The sequence below is a fragment of the Lineus longissimus genome, chromosome 5, assembly GCF_910592395.1.
Source record: "Lineus longissimus chromosome 5, tnLinLong1.2, whole genome shotgun sequence".
In the NCBI taxonomy this organism is placed as follows: Eukaryota; Metazoa; Nemertea; class Pilidiophora; order Heteronemertea; family Lineidae; genus Lineus; species Lineus longissimus.
In genome coordinates, this window is record NC_088312.1 from 17605139 (window position 1) to 17618964 (window position 13826).

Genomic DNA, 13826 nt, shown 5'->3' on the forward strand with positions numbered 1-13826 from the left:
AAGACCAATAGTAGAGGTCTCCTTGGACGATTTAGGACAATTACTGATTATGTTTAACACTAATATGGATGTTCATGAAAGTTATGGATACATACCATCAGATTTCTTGTTTTGTTGTGGAATCCACTATTCTCCCAATTATTTCTTGTGGTTTTCATCAAGTGTGGAGGATCACAAATGAAGTAAATCTTCCGAGAAGGATCATATGGGTTTGTTGTGTGGTAAGTAGGTGCGTCATTTCCATGTAGGCGGTAAAATCTTCTATTTGGAGATGCTCCATCTGATATAAATGCTCTGACGTAGAATCCAACACTTTCCAGTCGACCAACAGCCTCCCATACTACCCAGTACAACTGATGGCTGCTGAAACCAGTACAGGGGAAATCAGCAAATGTCTCCTCCATATTGCTGAATAGGCCTCGGACCATGAAGGCTATAACATGTGTAGCCACAGTAGGAGTATCATCCCTTTCATCACACTGCCGTACCAACTGTGCTATCTCATTATTAATGTCACCAAGGTCGCAGAATCCTAGCAGTTCGCCAGTAGCTGCAGAGTACACTAGTCCCGATTTTATCTTCATTTCATCGAAGAGCAAGCTAACATTAAACTTGAAATCAGGCATGTCTGATAGGTGGTCCTTCACTATCCTTTCTAGCACATCGTTATTGAAACCACTTGATGACTTGGTGAAAGAAGTATAATCCCTGAGAGTGGTTTTATGTGGTAAACGGAGAAATTTACTTCGGCCTATCATCCGGTATGCAGCAGGCGACTTTGAATGGAGTGCTATGCACCACCGTATAAGAGAAGGATGCCATCTCATCTGTTTGCTTGGTTTTCTTGCTGCTAAAAGCTGCTGTTCCCAGAGCAGTTCCATGGGAGAACCAGCCTCAAAACTTTGGAGAACTTTACTGGTATTGTCTTCCATCACTTGCAGTAGGGACTTGTTAAGTGAATCTGCCACCTGCACATCTCCCTTTTTCAAGAAGTCTTGAACTTTTTCCTTCAAGCTTTTCACATGCCGTTTCAAATAATGTCTCTCCTTTTGTAAGGCCGTCAGTTTACATTTCATCGCTCCAGATGAGAGCCTATCATTTCTGGTGTGGGAGGAAAGGATGTGGTCATGTGGAGTAAGCCTGGTTCTCTGGGAAAATGCAGCTTGTTTTGCACATAAGATGGGCCTGTATTGGGTGCAGACTGAGCAACGAACAACATTTGGAGGGGCATAAAGTTCACACTTTAAGTGGCGGACTATTGAACTACTGCCTGTATGTTGTCCGTCTTCCTTTGCTTCAAGGGTTCCATCTGGTCGCTGGAATATAGCCAGTCCATTTGGGGAAAGGTCGCAGCACAAGTCAGAAAATCCGCCAAGTCCAGGGCAAGGACGACAGTCACTCAGGAAATGGAGAAGCTTGCTAACGTCCTCCTTAGAATCTAAGACATGGGCTGAAGAGATATCCATCACTGGGTCTGTTATCAAATGTCCATATATGTACATTTCCCAAGTCCTGTCACTTTTCAGTTTAAAGCATTTCTCAGGGAAACCGTGTTCCCCCATTAGCAGAAACAACAATCCAGTCTGTTTTTCCACTAAAGTATATCCGCATTCAGTACCTATGGCTTTGGCTTCATTGATATTCCACAAACTTTCTCCAGGAACGTCAAAACAACGTGACGAAACAGCTATATTAACGCTTTGTTTCCGGTATTGTCCACTCCGCCACCATCTTTTCAGTTTCCTCTTGCAAGCTTCACAGATGTATGGGGGATAATTCTCATGATCCATGCACACGTCAAACCCGAGAGCTCTCTCTATAGCGACTTTGAACTTCTCCTTTTGGCAGGGCTGATGCCAGTGATGGCTATTCTTTTGTATGTTTTCTGAGCCACAGAGACGACACACCATGCAGATTCATCTGAGAAAGAAAAGAAATGAATACAATTAGCCGGTATTTGAATGTGACTATCCTGTCAAGTGTCATCATATTCACATCATCATCATCATCATATCATGACTGACTGATAGTGATGACAATTGACATGATGATGGACATGATCATGGAATGGATGGTAGGCATATATCATAGTCATCCTGCCTTTTAAACAGCATGGAGGTACTCCAGATGATAGCAACAACCATAGAAAGTAGCTAGAGAGAGGGGTGTGGCCATACTGCTTTTCCAGAAAACGGTGATCTTCAGAAACAAAATTCTAAATGTTCGCATCAGTTCGCATGCATTTGACAATATGTACACAATCATTCAAACCTTCATCTATTTATTGGTCGAAATCGTTCCTTCTAGAAAGTTTTAGAAACACTTAAATTCTTAATTTGAAAGTAAGTATAATACAAACCTTAAATCTATTGTGCGTCTGGAATCTATCAACCGATTTTTGCGATATTGGTCTCTTTTTTTCGAGAATTTTGTCATGAATTAGAAGAACTGGCGGCCATTACTAAATCAACAACACCAAAGCGCGAAACACGAGAATAAACCTTTCGACTACGGGTCGAATGTTATAGAGGGCGCTGCAGTTCGGTTCGCTGTCGGAAGGGATGATCGTACTCAAAGAGCGCTGCCGCGAGGAATGTGTATTGGAGAACAAAGGGGCAAACAATGCAAGCCGGGGATTAGTAGGGGATTAATTCTGAGGTATAAGGCCGTTCTCCCTCCTTCTTAATAATACCTCCATGGTTAGGGTGAGTGTTCCATGGCAGCTGTTAAAACATAATTTAAATGACTTTTGGCGCAAAGAAAGTAATTCGCCTTTGAGGTTTTGGCCTCTTGTTTGCCTGCGTTTTGTTTTTAATCCTGAAAAATCTAGATGTACATTTGACTTCGGCTGTAAATATTATCAGATTGACTTCCATATTGCAGGGTCAAGGCGTGATTAGGGAATGGTTCGATGTGCTCTCTAAAGAAATCCTCAATCCAGATTATGCTTTGTTTACACAGTCTGCCGATGGTAAGATGAATATTATGTACATTACCAAAACTTGTATGATAATGCAACTGCCCCATGTTGCAGATAGTTCAATGTGTTATCAACATATTATCATAGCCCTTCACCAAGGGTCATATCACTTTTCTGGCCTAAAATCCTGATACGATTTTACATTCTTCTCTTGTCCATGCAAAATATTCTTGACTAAGCAGGACTACTAATGCATATGTCAGTAATAGATGCAGTGTTTCGTGTGCAGCTAGGAATTTCAGTTGTTTATTTTAAAAAGTTGAAAATTAGGCCAATAGAACACTTTTTGGCTCACCGCAGGGGTGTCTATACAATACCACAGTGTCCGTCGTCCGTCATTTGTATCCTGTTTCAAAAACAGTGACGCGTTTTTTAACCGCTAGAACTATGAAATTGAAACTTTGCATATAGGACACCCCAGGTCAGGTGAACTCTGACACTGAATTTCATTCCAATCTGATTCTTGACTAAGCCACCGGGGGCCAAAAGTGGAAACCTAAAAAGTGTGATATCTCTCTTATAAGTGACTCGTTTTCTAAAAACAATTTGTGGTAGGTTCTCCTAGCAAGGATACGTCACGTGTCATACAGGTTTTTAATTTGTCCTACTTTTCAAGATCACAGAAATCAAATGGCGTAAAATGGGTGTAACTGAGTTTAACTATGGCACGTCTCTTAACTGCTTAAGTTATTAACTTAAGATTTAGTTCACATGACTCCATCATATAACCTCTGACATCGAATTTTGGTCTGATCTGATTGTTGAATTGGTCACCAGGGGGCCAAAACTGAAAAGTCTCTTATGAGTGATTAATTTTTGATGAAATTTTTATGGTAGGTTCTTCTTGCAAGGATACATCACATGTTTAAGTTGAAGTTTGGCACACGTGACTCCCTAGGTCATATACCCTCGACACCAATTTTGGTCTGATCTGATTCTTGACTTGGCCACCAGGGGACCAAAACTAAAAAAGGTAAAAGTGCAATATCTCGCTCATTATTGACTTGTGTTTTTGATGATATTTTTATGGTAGGTACTCCGAGCAAGGATAAATCACATATCCTACAGGGTTTTGATTTGACCTATTTTTCAAGGTCACAAAGGTCAATTGGCGTAAATTGTCATTTGAGTGTAACTATGGCACATTTCAAACAAAAATTTTAAAAAATGAGAAAAAAACTAATCATCAAAAAAGTTCAACATGTGATTTAACTAAATTTTGTACAATGTAAATCATGAGCTCTAAAAGTTAACAAACTAATTCATTCCAAACGAATAAAGAATTGGAATTGAAAATTTGTAATTCAACAAACTACGAAAAGTTTAAAGACTTACCTATGTACATTAGGTACAGAATTCAAAGTTCTAAATCAATCCCATCCAAACTACATGTAGGAGAATCGTTAATTATGAATCTCAAAGATGCAGAGGGTTACATATGTACAGTGTGGGCGATTATAAAAAGAAAACTAACGCAAAAACATAAGTACATCTGATCCACTTGAGAATTAACTGCCAAGAATGGAAAACAGTTCTACAACTATGATTTAGTAGAATAAAAAAAGTTAATTTTATAAACTCCTATGAATTTATCAAGTTAAACTCTCTCATTACTTTAGTCTCAACTGCTTTACAGCCCAAACATGATTATCTCAGGATGAGGTTGATGTCATTTCAGATACTTGATAATACAACTTTTCTAATTCCTGAATAATGAGCTCAAATTCATTCGATGAAATATGTCCATTATTGATCGCTTTTGAAATTAGATTATTGATATTGGACAAACACGTTTTATTCATGCTCAACACAGTCTTATGTTTTTTCACTTTTTTAATTCAGTCTAGGTAAAACAATTTTTCCAGCTAAACTTAGACTTGTACAAATAACAGACAACGGAATACTGACTACATTGGTAATGACCCCGCCAGCTCCAATACTCCCAATCGTTATGCCTGCGATAAAAAATGTGGTTTCAATCCAATGTATAACCGTGGAGGCTTTTTTATAGCTTTTATGTAATTTCATTCTTTTATTTATTTCTACTCGAATTGGTCTTTTGTCTTTTCAATTTGTATAAATATAAACTCGTCTGTTCTGGTGTCGCATCAAATTGATCCATTCTTAACTTATAAGGCTAATTCAATCACGAGGGAAACCAGAGTTGACATAGCGTCATTAACATCTTTACCAACTTTGAAATGAATAACATAACCTTGTTTTACCTCAATATAGTTACAATATGTCGAAAATAAAGTCAAATATACAGACTATTAAACAATATAATGACAATAAGTCGAAGCAAGGTAGAATACATTTAAGAGTCGTCTTGTCAAGCGTTGTTAAACCGGTGCCTGTAAACTGCAGGTTGATGAATGTTAGTGAAAAAGATAAACTGTGATGTGTCAATAGTTGGTAGTGTTTTCACCGCCAGAGTTATAAAATTAATATTTTTCAGAGTGCTTACCTGAAGTAGAGAGTTGAGACGTCATATAGTTTTTCGATTAGAGTATTTATTATCCACAGCACAGACTGGCGTTTCTTGGCAGATCCAGCCCATTTAAGGAAAACCAAGGGCGTGCCGTGGGCCAATAAAAACTCAAAACCATACTGAAATCATCTACCCTCGACTTCGTGGACCAACCATTTTACGTACGACCCATGTCTTCCAGTGTTCTTGACTTGGCCACCAGGGGGCTAGAAGTGGAGACCTAAAAAGTGTGTTATCTGTGAGAGACTCGTTTTCGATAGTATTTTGATGGTACGTTTTCCTAGCAAGGGTACATCATATATCATACGGGTTTTTGATTTGTCCAAATTTTCAAGGACAGAGGGGTCAAATGGCGTAAATTGGTTGTTTGAGTGTAACTATGACACGTTTCTTAACCGCAAAAGCTATGAATTTGAAATTTGGTACACATGACTCCCTACGTCATGTAACATCGGAAACTGAATTACAATCTGATCTGATTCTCGACTTGGCGACCAGGAGGCCAAAACTAAAAAAGGGAAAAGTGCAATATCTCGCTTATTAGTGACTTGTTTTTAGCTCAGCTGACAAAGTCAGCGGAGCTAGTCAAATAGCTATTCGATTGGTGTCCATCCTTCCATCCATCCTGCCATCCTTCCATCCATCCAGCCATCTGTAGACAAAGTTGGGCATTTTGTAATCATACAACCGAGGCTCTTCAAATCTAGTCTTGCTTATAAACACCGCAGAAAATGTTGCTTACGGAAAAAAATTTGGGCGATTCGACTCAAATTCAGCTCCCCAGGGGGCAAAATGCGTAAATGAAAAAACAATTTTTTGACGCTCTATTCCAGCAGATAAAAGCTTGAAATAAAGTTGAAAAGGTCTTCATGATACAGAAGTTTTGATATAAAATAGATTAGTGTCGATTTATATCACCAGTTGGCGGTAGTGAGCAAAACTGTTGTTTGACCCCGGATGACCACGCTTTAAATTTCCCGCCGAGGTTACCTGGAGAACTATCATCAAGAAAATGGCGGCGACCTTTTTATTTCTACCGGAGCGATGATTTGTAAGTGACAAATTTTCTTATTTAAGCCTTTATGGAAATGTATTTTGGTACGAAACTTCACACGTTTATAGAAAAGATCAACGAGAATGTGTTCAAATGCCCTCATAACGATGAGTTCAACGGAATTTGGTCAAAACAACCTTCGAATGGAGTCAACTTTCTTTGCGAAATTGAAGCGACAACCTCATTATTTATCGTAATTTATGCAGATCTGAGTCCAGCTGATGGGTGATGTTCTGATTTGTGTTCAAACTATTGGAAACTTCGGAAATTAGTTCTATTAATTCTACTATTCTGCAGGAGTATATTATAGCCATTGATGTTGACAGCTAAAAGCACGAAAACTTTGTTGTTGATCGTCGAGGCGGATTGATATGTGGTTGTGGGTCCAAGGCGATTAGGTCATTCAGTTAGTTTGAGAAAGATCATGATCATAAAGATGCGTGTTGTGTTATCATAACCGGAAAATAAGTTGAAGTTATTATTAGTACTACGATTCTTACATGAGCAAAAAGTAGACGTTTTAAGCAACACAATAATGTTACTCCCGTAAAAAAACTGTCAATTCTCCTTACCACAGAAGCCAAGCCATTGCTGTTATAGTGTTAAGTTATGGAGGGGCTTAATCAATTACCTGCACTCCCTGTGGGGTGAATAACATTATCTTTTGAACAGCTGGCCGTAGGGGGATGATTGGTATACCTGCTGACCTGTTGAACCCAGGTTAATGTTATTTTCAATCCACGATTGCAGGTCACCTGATTTTCGAGATTTCGCGGGAAATGAAATTGTAAACGAACGCATGTGTGCAGTTCAAATGTAAACAAAAATGTACTTTTGGTACTTTTGGTTGCTGGACTTGGGTTTTCCCGCAGTTAGGAGCTGGGGTCAAATTGGTGGTCAATTGTTTATGGGTGCTGTTTTAGTCAGAGGTAGCCCTTGATTATGAAGGGATTTTCAAATTAAGGTCACCATGGTCTTTTTATGTGTTCACCACAGCTTTCAATACTTGATGAATATGAAGAGGCGTGCGGAACCTGACATGGCCTTACCAAGGAGCTCCTCACAGTGCTGAACTTCTAGCTTGCCTGTCGACTAAGTGCCTTTTTGGCCGAGACATTGCTACATGTAGGAGGAGCACGCATTTTAAATTTATAGTAGTGATAGTTCAGTTGGTTCGAGCCATTTGGAAGCCGACATGTGAAGGCCTATCTGGGTTCTCCTTCTTCTCCGTATAAAAAGGGGCATATTGCTGACTAAGGAACAAGGCATATTGACATTGCCTCATCATCTCTATCGGACCAATTGATATACTTTTATATGCACACATACATCACGCCATTTCAGGGTCCGAGTCTGTGGACAATTGGTTTGATTAATTTGTCTCTTCGATATTGCTCCTTTATTGCATTAGATTTTCATCGCAATTCAATCTATTCAAGATGTAGCCAATTTGAACCTGTCTGCGCTAAGGATAGATCGACTCACTAGGGATACGCAGTAGAGCACAATGTCATGACCCTTTGTATTGTAAATTCCAACCACCTGCAGGACAGGTCAATTTCTCTCAATAAAATTAATTTTGTTGACTCCTGTAATCTTTACCTTATTAAAAAAAGACAGTGGTGTTAGTCCCAAACTGGTCATTTCTATTTATTTTGACCTCTGTTAAATCAGGATACCTCTCAATTACAGACAGCATTTTGTATCCTTGTGCTGTACAACCCAGCCTGGACATACCACAGTTGTCCATGGAGAAGTCTCATCCTCTCTGACACTTCTTTTCTGTAAAGCTACCGATACAACATACTGAACTAGGGATATATTCCGTTGCCTCCTGTAATATTTACATACCATGGCTGATTAGTTCAATCATATTTCATCCAGCTGGCAGCTCTGCATTGGAAATTTTAGTGGTATAACGTGTTCTCTTGACCTTCAAACAGTAGTATAAAGCCGATATTTACTACTTTACACCCTCAGTCCTATGTTATTAGGTCATCCAGCTGAGTGCCAGGCCCTTGGGCCTCTTGTTGATGATATTTGTGTGGTAGTTACTCCAAGCAACTATACATCACGTGTCGTACCGACTTTGGTTTGACCTATATACTATACATGCAGTTGTTTCTTTACCAGGATGAATTCCTAACGACCAAATATCTATACGGTGAGCACAATGGCCCTTGGCCATTTCATTCAAGTTCTTCATTAGAAGGAAACTTTTCAATTTTCTTATATCCAATGGCTTTTGTATGTATCATACAATCATCAATCACATGCTTATCATCATTTGGTGATAAAGCTACCTTGTTGACGCATTCCGTAGACTCTATATGCTTGTGACTTCTGAACAGATTCATTTTTCTATGAAAATTCACTCTCTTCAAAATTACATTTATAATAGTCTGGAAATGTTATTGATTTTTCTACCGCTGATTTTTTTGAGGCCTTTACAGTGTTTACTAGTATCATACTCTGTCTTAAACACGTACAATTTTGGCATTAGAACAATGAATGCAGTAATAGCCATAACACATGCTTCATCTTTAAATTTTCCTTTTTAGCTCACCTCTGGGGAGCTGATACGATACCATGGCGTCTGTCGTCCGTTAGCGGAGCACGTTTCGTCACCGCTATAGGGCTAGATGGCTTAAAACTTGTCGTGATTGTAGCTTTGGGCAATATGCCTAGAATTATTTTTATTTTTCACAATATGACCTACTTTCTGGCCTCCAGGTGGCCATCCTGGAAATTGTTTTTTTGCCTATTTGAAGCTAATGGTTGTACGTAGAGTGAAGACATTTCTATGGTAGGTATATCTAATAAGTTTTAGTGACATATCACACGGGTTTTTGATTTGACCTACTTTTCAAGGTCACAGATGTCAAAGTTCACTAAATCACTGATAGGTGGCACGTTTCGTTTCTATTTGAGCTAGAAGGTTCTAAACTTGTAAGGACATATATCTAGGGACCCTCTATTCTACCCAAAAAAATTGTCTTGCTCGGACTTCAAATATGGCCACCAGGCGGCCATCTTGAAAATTAAACAAAGTCGGATTGCAACTAAATTTCATGTGATTGTATATCTATGTACACTCTACAACATCCTTGATTTTCAGTCAAATCCATCTACCAATATGGCTGCCAGGGGGCCATCTTGATAATAATGTTTTAATGTTGTGGTGAATAACATATTTTAACATAATTTACCATTCAGTTGTTCTGCTGCTAAAGGATAGTCATTATGTAAATCATACAAATCCGCTTGATATTCTAAATCTACTTCAAGCGTGCATGACATCACATTACCATCAAGGTTATTCACATCTAGATACATAATATAACTTGATTTTTTAGCTGGTTCATAATTCTTCATAGTTTTAGCATGTCCATTTGAAATCATAGATATTACACCCCTGATTCCTTTCTCAAAAAACATGTACATGTCTGAGTCGGTTAAAAGTTCTAGGTTAACAGGAGTCATTTTTAACGTGGCGTACGGTCTTCATCAAGTTGTTGATCTTCTTGATTATCTCCATCACCTTGATCGACAAATCCTCCTGCATTCAGCCAAAAATCCATGCTGAAATCGCTAAAATAGCTAGTGTTACATAGCCTGTACGTATTCCCTGCTGCTGACATTACACTAGAGTAATCTTCATTGCTGCCATGTTTTTTTTATGTTTCTTAAAACAAAAGCTGTTCTCAGAAAGGTGGCACTGATATATTTATAGCATTTCTTCGAGTCATTCTTGTGTGTTTTCTATGGAAAACCTCTAATAACTATTTTTCAATTTTGGGACTTAGGTCGACACGACAAGTTGGACAGAAAAAAATGAATTGACCATCATATCTATATATATTTATATTTATATACATCACCTCCACAAAACGATTTAGCGAATGAATGCCATTGTAACATTGCTGGAGGCTAAAGTTTGTATATCAAAACAGATACTTTTTGTAACATTTGAAAATACCTGTCCTGTATATAAAATTAGTTGGAAAATTTGAAATCAGTAGTCCTTTCGAGATGGTACAAATACTGCTGCTGTCTCCCACCCACAAAAATGCCTGTGTTATGCAAAGTCCTCCTTCTTCTCCACTGGGCTTCAAACCAAGCGCAGTTGCGGGTGTTAACTTCAACATGAGAAGAATATAGTTCGTGGCAAATAGAGTCCACGGAATGCCGATGCAAATAAAGAGAGAAAAGTTTTCGCACTGCTTGGAGAGAACTAAATTTGCTATGATACTGATATTTCATTTTTCGATTGGCAATTGCAGGAAGTACATTCCAACCAAATAGCAATTCATCCGTAAATCCAGACCACTTAGAGTACTTCAAGTTTGCTGGCCAAGTGATGGGCCTTGCTCTCTACCACAAGCATCTGCTCAACGTTTACTTCACTCGCTCATTCTACAAGCATATACTAGGTGAGTGTGAGATGCATACCTACTTTACTTATTTAATTCCCAGTAATTTTGCCATCTATTCTGTCTTTCAGAGGACGAGTATCAACAGGAATACTGCCACACCTGCACTTGTAGTTCACCGGCATCCTACAGAGGACAGTGGTGAAGTAGCTTGAGTGCTGGAGCCCTGACCGAGGTCGTGGGTTCCAATTCATTTTTAGCTCAGCTAGTCAAATAGCTATTCAGAGGTGTCTGTGTGTGAGTGAATCAGTCAGTCATTCAGTCCATCTGTCCAACTATGCCCCATGTTTTGAAACAGTTGTAGCTAGACTGTCCATATTTGTTGGAGAGGTAGACATGGGTAAAATCTGATCAGAAACAAAAAATCAGCCCAAACCGACCTAATTTGAGGTCGCCGTGGGGCAAAAGGCATAAATTAAGACACTTTTTCTCCTTTTATTCCAGTAGATAGAAGCTTGAAATAAAGTTGGAGAAGTCTGCATAATATAGAGGTTTTGACATAAAATATATTAGTTTCAATTTCTGTCACCTGTTGGCAGTATTGAGCAAGAGTGTAAGTTGGAACATTGCCAGCAATGTTTGAATTTCGCGGTTCGAAGCATTCCCTCGGAATCGCAAGCAATATCATTGTTACGCAGTGATTTTCTGTGCGCCTGAAGCTGCATGTAAACACCAGCCATTTTGTTGAGAGTGAAGCGATGATAAATCAAATTTGAAGGAATGAAATCACTTCAAATCAATGGTGTAAGTCGATCTTCCGCTCAACACACCAGGTGAGATGTTTAGATTAGATCATTGACATTGGATTGACATTATTAGTTTTTGGCTCACCGTTACGGGAGTCTATACAATAGCACTGTGTCCTTCGTCTGTCGTCGTATCATGTGGCACCTTTCTTAACCGCTAGTGCTATGAACTTGAAACTTTGTACTCATGACCCCCTCGGTCAGAGGTACTCTGACACTGAAGTTCAGTCCAGTCTGGTTCATGACTTGGCCACTAGGGAGCCAAAACTAAAAACATAAAAAGTGTGATATGTCTCTTATTAATGATTCGTTTTCAATAAAGATTTTATGGTAGGTACTCCGAACAAGGATACATCACACATCATACAGGTTTTTGATTTGACCTACTTTTCAAGGTCACAGAGGTCGAATGGCATAAATTGGCTGTTGGATGTAACTATGGCACGTTTCTAAACTGCAATGACTATTGATCCCAAATTTGGTACACATGTACCCCTTAGTCAGGTGATCTCAGGGACCGAAGTTCGGTCCAATATGATTCACCACTTCTCCAACAGGGGGCAAAATCCAAAAACCTTAAAAATGTGATTGTTCCTTAACTTCTTGACCGATTGCCACCAGTTTGATATCATGGGTACATCTAACCACCATACAGTATACTTCAAACAGGTTTTTAATTTGACCTACTTTTCAAGGTCACAGAGGACAAATGGCATAAATTGGCCATCAGGCCGTAACTATGGCACGTTTCTTAACCGCAATGACTATTGATCACAAATTAAGTACACATGTACCCCTTGGTCTGGTGATGACAGGTACCGAAGTTTGGTCCAATCTGATTTGCCTTTTGGCTTCCAGGGAGGGGGCCAAATCCAAAATTCTTCAAAATGTTATCATTCCTTAAATACTTGCCCGATTGGCACTAATTTTATATCATAATCTAATTCTAACAACCATTCAATGTTTCACCCGGGTCTTTTTTGATTTGACCTACTTTTCAAGGTCACAGTGGTCAAATGTACTGTAAATTGGCCATTATGGGGAAATTGAAATTGCTTGGACCTACATCAAACCTAACACTACATGACACAATACCATGCTCTTCATCCACCCTTTCCTCCACATGGGGTGAGCACAATGGCCCTGGCCATTTATCATTGCTGATAGATCCCCAAAATTTTGACCTTGTATGGGATGAGAAAAAGACAAACTTGTCACGGTGTCGCCCCTTTTGTCAGTCCCTCCACTTGGAATATTGGTTGGTGCAAAGCGCAGTTGTTTTAAAAGTACCCAACGAATCAGTGCATGGGGTTCAATTATAGGTAAAGAACATTAAGATGATGATTTTTAGAAGAGTATATCAGAAGTTATGCGATAGCCTTAAATTTGACGATCCGAAGGTTTCGAGACTCGGCAAAATGGTGGATTGTAACCAAATTAGCATAATCAGACCAGAACCTTTCTTCCCAATGTGCGCTCGAAATGCATAGTTATGGCTCAAAATCACCCAAACTCTACTCATGGGGTAAACCTCTACTGAGAATAATTGCTTTAACTTCGGTAAACATGTCATGAGTGCTGAAGACAACCACTTTTAGATCGTTTTTCTGTGTCTCAAGTCACCTCTGTAGAAATGTGCAGTAAAGCTATATGTATAGATATAATAATAATAATAATAAAACGATATTTGTATGGCGCCGCTCATGTATATATCGCTGCGCCTCACAGAGATAAAAATAAATAGGCCTAAATACATTACTTAAAAACATTACGTAAAAGGTATTAGTACATATTATAAAATGATTTGAAAAGGTGGGTCTTCAGACTCTTCCTGAAAGCTGGCAGCGAGCTGGCAGATTTTATTGCCAGAGGGAGATCGTTCCAGAGCCTAGGGGCTGCAACTGAGAAGGAACGATCTCCAATAGTACGCCTAGTGCGTGGTACTGCCAGCGTCAGGGAGTCTGAAGACCGTAGTGATCTGGTTTGAGTATAAAATTCAAGTTTTAGATAAAATGGTGACATGTTGTGCAAACACTTGAAGACAAGGACGAGTAGCTTAAAATCAATCCGTAGCTCTACGGACAGCCAATGTAGTTTAAACAGGACTGGAGTAATATAGTCA

At 39.0% G+C, this 13826-nt stretch overlaps 1 protein-coding gene across 1 annotated transcript in view; it reads left to right on the top strand.

The window, feature by feature from the left end:
- Positions 1-13826, top strand: part of LOC135487857 (E3 ubiquitin-protein ligase HACE1-like) — a 156857-nt gene that overhangs the window by 62664 nt on the left and 80367 nt on the right. Inside the window, exons 5-6 of the mRNA XM_064771980.1 lie at positions 2884-2971; positions 10809-10958. Coding sequence (XP_064628050.1) covers positions 2884-2971; positions 10809-10958 — 238 coding nt within the window. The remainder of the gene's footprint in view (positions 1-2883; positions 2972-10808; positions 10959-13826) is intronic.